At 44.6% G+C, this 4,985-nt stretch overlaps 1 protein-coding gene across 1 annotated transcript in view; it reads left to right on the top strand.

Annotated features, from left to right (window-relative positions):
- The first annotated feature begins 3,476 nt into the window (after nt 1-3,476).
- The window catches only part of BTG1 (BTG anti-proliferation factor 1), a 5,088-nt gene continuing 3,579 nt past the window's right edge, over nt 3,477-4,985 (top strand). The window contains exons 1-2 of the mRNA XM_009284497.1: nt 3,477-3,568; nt 4,656-4,870. Coding sequence (XP_009282772.1) covers nt 3,477-3,568; nt 4,656-4,870 — 307 coding nt within the window. The remainder of the gene's footprint in view (nt 3,569-4,655; nt 4,871-4,985) is intronic.

The raw sequence follows: 4,985 nt of genomic DNA, 5'->3' as shown, positions 1-4,985 counted from the left end.
ACAGAGCAAGCCTTTTTCTGTATAGACTAAGTGCAGCAGAGTTTGTAATTTTAGGATGTCATGAGCTGGTTTTCCTGAAATTACTTCTGGAGAACGTGCTGTAGCTATAACCAACGCTGACAGCTTCCCCTTGCCTCTCCGATTCTTTCCATCTCCTCCCAAGCTTCCTGCAGTGGCAGAGACATTTGTTAGACTATTGCCGGACTGCAGAATGGGACTCTGGCTTATGGGACTTGTCCCATTTGCTTAAACAGGACTCTGTGTGAGAAATGGTTTGAGGAATTCATTGCCTGATAGACCAGTCTACAAATGCAGAGTGAGTGCGTGTGTGTGTGCACGCATAAGCATGTTGAAGGGAGAGGGGGGTTCCCAGTGTGGTCAGAAATCAGACTTTTGCCCTTTCTCTGACTCATACCAGTCTATCTTACGCTTTCAAAAGCAAGACTTCTCCATTTTGGAAGAATATGCGACTGACTTCTTCGCCCCCCCACTTTTTCAAGATAAAACACTCATTGCTACAATACTGCGGTTACTTTCAATGTCATAATGCTGGGTTGAGAGAAAGGCTTACAATCAGAGCTGAAGAGCCCTTATCCCTGCCTCACTGCAGAGTGCCGCTTTACAAATGGGCTGGATCCATAAGACATTTCTGAGCCCAGGTCTGAGCCCGACCTCGAGTCCAAACATGTCTTGTGGCAACACAACGTGAATGGCAGCCTGCTCTCAAGGACTGGCTTTAGGGAAAAAAATTAGGCCCAAGATACCCCTTGACAAGGCACCCAAGGGCACTCACCCTGCAGCGAGGGGGGGGCTAACTGCTTCTGTCTCCATCTTAATCCAAGTCATGCCGCCAAAGTCTTTCCGAGAAGGATTCCAGTATCACTGCCACAGCTTGAGGGGTGCCTGCTTGAAAACTTTACAGAACAAAGTGGGAACTCACAACGGGGCCATGGGGTCCTGTGGGGAGCAGCGTGGACATGCAGGGCTGGCTACGGACTCTGTGGGTTACGTCGGCCTCCTGGAATAGGAACTTAATATCTCTACAGCTGTAACTATGTATTCAGAGCAAAGACCAAAGAGAGCGAAAACATTAAGAAATGTTTTATGCATCCCATGGTAAGCTTTCCTCTGCAGAAACAAAAAATAAAGAAGCAACCTCTTGCTATATGCTTTCAAATGCTTGCTAAATGACAAAAATAATGTGGCATTTTGATAAAATCAACCTACACTAAAAATAAACTGGATTGTTGCTGTATTTTATGTACTGCAAACGGTACTCTTCAGCTAACAGGTGAGAGAAAGCTTATGCCAATCTAAGGCACATATACAGCTTTTTGGAAACAAATACCAATTATTTCTCAACTATTACTTCTTTATTAGGTCAATGCCAAACAGTGCAAAACCACAGCTAGAACTGACTGGAATAGGAAGAGAACAGATCTAACGCTTTTCTACACTGAAAAGCTTTAACAAGATACCACATAAAAAGCCTGTAACACCTTCACACTTTCTTGCATTTCCTTATTTTGTCAGGAATAATTTCCCAAACAGGAAAGAAAAAAAATCCATGCTGTACGTGTAGTGTATTTATTTTCATAAACAAATACATATTAATTCAGACTCTAGGACCAGAAAAATTTTTAAAAAAAATCAAATAATTCTAATTCTTCTCCTTTGAACACTTGAATCTTCCCACTTACCATAAAGAACACTTAGTAGCTTCCTTCAGAAAAAGCTGGGAAAAGACGGTGTTGCAATAGTTGCAGGATGTGTATGTGTGTGCGTGGCACAGATAAAAGTGGTTGTATTTCTATTATTTATTTCCATTATGACAGAACTCACAAAGTGCTAGGCTCTCCAAACCAATGGCGAGAAACAGTTCCTGCCAAAACAACATGAAAGAAATGTTGTAAAGGTTGCATTGTGTTGCTTAAAAGTGAGGAAATATCAGAAGCTGCGTTGCCAGTACAACCTTAATTCAACCCTTCTGTGCATATTCATTATGATCCGGTCTTTAATTACATGATCACATACTCTTTTTCTTTATTTTCTCTCCCTAGGGCCTCTGCTTCATTTAAAGTATCAGATGGGCTGAATAAGGCAGTTGTTAAATGTTTACATTTATCTTCTTCAGCACCCTCCCGCTAAGGTATCAGTCAGTATCTTGCACTATTGGCCAGGCAAACTGCCTCCTCTGTGTCTGGAGCTGCAGAGGCAGGAGTAGACAGCTGGGACCTGGCCAGAGAAAGTAAGAACCACTTCATATATCCCAAAATGTACAGGTGCCAGAGAAGTTCAGAGCAAAATAGTAGATCAGTGAAACACATTGGCATACTGGCAGGAAGCTAAGGTACAAACCAGCAACAGGCTAAGGTACGGCCAGTTTCTCTGATGTTCTCCACTGAGGTCCTATCAAGGAAAGTTGACTTTCCCTGATCCCGTGAACTGTATGCCAGAGTCTTCATCATCGCTAAGAGCCTGCATACTTTAAAGATGAGGATCTTTGGGAGCATTTCACAGGCAGGAAATGGCAGCAGCTCCTTCGCTATCCCACCATAGCACTGAGATGGAGGCAGACTTGCCTAGACTGGGAAAACAAGATGGTTCTCTACATCAGCAGCTCCTGCTACCTTGTTCCCTCCCACAGCTAGGGATGAGGTCCTGCTGGCAGGCATCTCAAAGAGCCTTGGCCTCGAAGTTACACTTGAACTGCTTGCTGGCTGCACAGTAAGAACACCGAGGTAGTTCATTCCTCACTAGTAGACTGGATCTGCATGCACAGCCATTTACCCTTTCCGTAGACAAGACCCTCTTTATACACGCTGTAACTGTTCGGAAGCAATAGGAACTATCAAAACTTCTTGATTGCTAATGCACTCTGAATTTGTTGACTTTGCAGGAGATTTGAGGGAAATCCTTTGATGGTCTAGCAAGCTTTTTTAAAAAAAAAATTAAAAAATCTTTTAAATTTCTTCCCCTCTTGCAGTGTGGCATGAGGTGCATGCTGCCACATTATGTTCTTAAAAGTACAATTCAAGGGGGATGATTCAAATCTCAACTGAACAGCCTTGCTGTCCATAACAGTTACTGCTGTAGCAAGCTGAGGAGAGCTTTTTAAATGTCATGCTTTGGGGTGCTACTACATAAGACCTTGGGAGTCTACTCTATCTACTTGGGAGTTCCTTAAACTCCCTCTGAGCATTTGATTCTGGCTGGAACTAAGTAGGAGAGATGAGAAACTGGCCCAGATAAAGCTCAGGTCCAAGCAAAGGTGGCAAACATTATACTCTCTTTCGCTGAAGTATTTCCAGTAGCATTTACACAATTTTTGTGTAATTGCAATGCTCTAATGTCAATTTTGCACACGTGATATTTTCCAGTAGGATGATGGACCTTGTTGTGAAGGGGGAGAGAAGCATCTGCTGCTTCGAGGTTTGAAAGAGAACAGCAAATTCCAACCTATGAACAGAGCAGAAATGGCAGCTCTGGCTATACCTCACATATGCTGCGGAAGCACTGAGAAGAAAGGACGGCTGGCACCTATGGAGCGGCAAGAGGAGGGGGCCAGGTAGGTAGCTCCTCCCTTCTCGCAGGACAGAGGGACAGCTCGTGATCACTAATGTAATATTCAGAGGTTAGTGGGGGGAAAGTAGATGAGACTGTGCTCTAAAACCCACACCAACATTTTTAGTATGCAGTAAAGCTGTGAGTTTAAGCTCTCTGGATTATCTTTTGAAGGTGTTTTGCAGATCTCCCTTGTGTATAGAGAATCAATGAGAGAGTCCCCTGAGGCTGAGAGTCTAAGGTAGAATAGATGCTGTGTGCAGAGAAAAGACCAAAAGCACTATTCAGGTACATCTCTAACATCAGACAAGCAAAAGCGGTGTACTTTCATCTTTTATTCAAATTACTTCACATGTGTATTTTTATGTATTTCATTACTGAATTATTTTTACTGAAAAAGAAATCTTAGGATTTAACTGTGTGTTATTATTGTGCCTTTAATGGCCTGATTTCTGATCTTTGACTGGAAGAACTGTACACGTAAATATCAGGCTGTATTTCATTTGCAGCTTTGCATAGGGGCAGGGCATATACCCTAGGGGAAGAATGAGTTTTCTATCAAAGAAGCTACACTCTGTGTTTTTAACAAAAAAAAAAAAAAAAAAAAACCCAAGAAAAAAGGACTTCTGCTGCTCATAGGGTAGGGGAAGAATGAGTTTTCTATCAAAGAAGCTACACTCTGTGTTTTTAACAAAAAAAAAAAAAAAGACAAGAAAAAAGGACTTCTGCTGCTTCTTTCATCTCCCCTTTGGTTTTGCAAAAAGGGAGACGCATGGCATCGGGAGGCTTGACGCTTTACACTCTTCTTGGCCATCGCTAGCTGAATAATATACATCAGTCCTCCCGTCCACCCAGGGTTTTTCCCCTTTCAAAGCAAGTGATAGAAAAGCTGGGATAATTGTACAGTCCCAAGGGAAAATATGCCGTTGAGCAGCGTGCATGAGGCATGCGGAAGACTAAAAGTTGCATTTCTGGGGTGTCCTCAACGAACCAGGGCTGAGGTTTGGCCAGTGGCCCGTGAGAAGACACTTCCCCTGCTGACCAGCGTGCCCTTCGCTCTGCTTGCGCCCATGGGCTTGGTGGCCCACCAGCTGCCCGGAGCCAGGGCTTTTGCTCTGCGTGGAGGACCCTGCCTGGAGACCCCGATGTGAACGTGGCCTTAAGGCCACGGTAAACAAATGTGAGGACAAAGCCATGCTCGGGACCCCCGGGGTGCGGGGTACAGGAGCGGTTCCGCTGGGGCACCCCCGGGGCTCCGAGGGAAGGCAAAAGGGGAAAAGCCACATCGCCTCCGGTGGCTACGGGAGTAAACAAGTACTGATCTCTGAGCACCCCTGCTGCAGCTGCCTTTAGGTGGGGAGGCATGTACGAGCACGCCCCCGCGCACAGACAAACCAGCCGCGCACAGACAAACCAGCCGC

This window comes from Aptenodytes forsteri, unplaced genomic scaffold (genome assembly GCF_000699145.1).
Source record: "Aptenodytes forsteri isolate BGI_AS27 unplaced genomic scaffold, ASM69914v1 Scaffold53, whole genome shotgun sequence".
NCBI classification, from domain to species: Eukaryota; Metazoa; Chordata; class Aves; order Sphenisciformes; family Spheniscidae; genus Aptenodytes; species Aptenodytes forsteri.
This window is presented reverse-complemented; position numbering and strand designations above follow the sequence as displayed.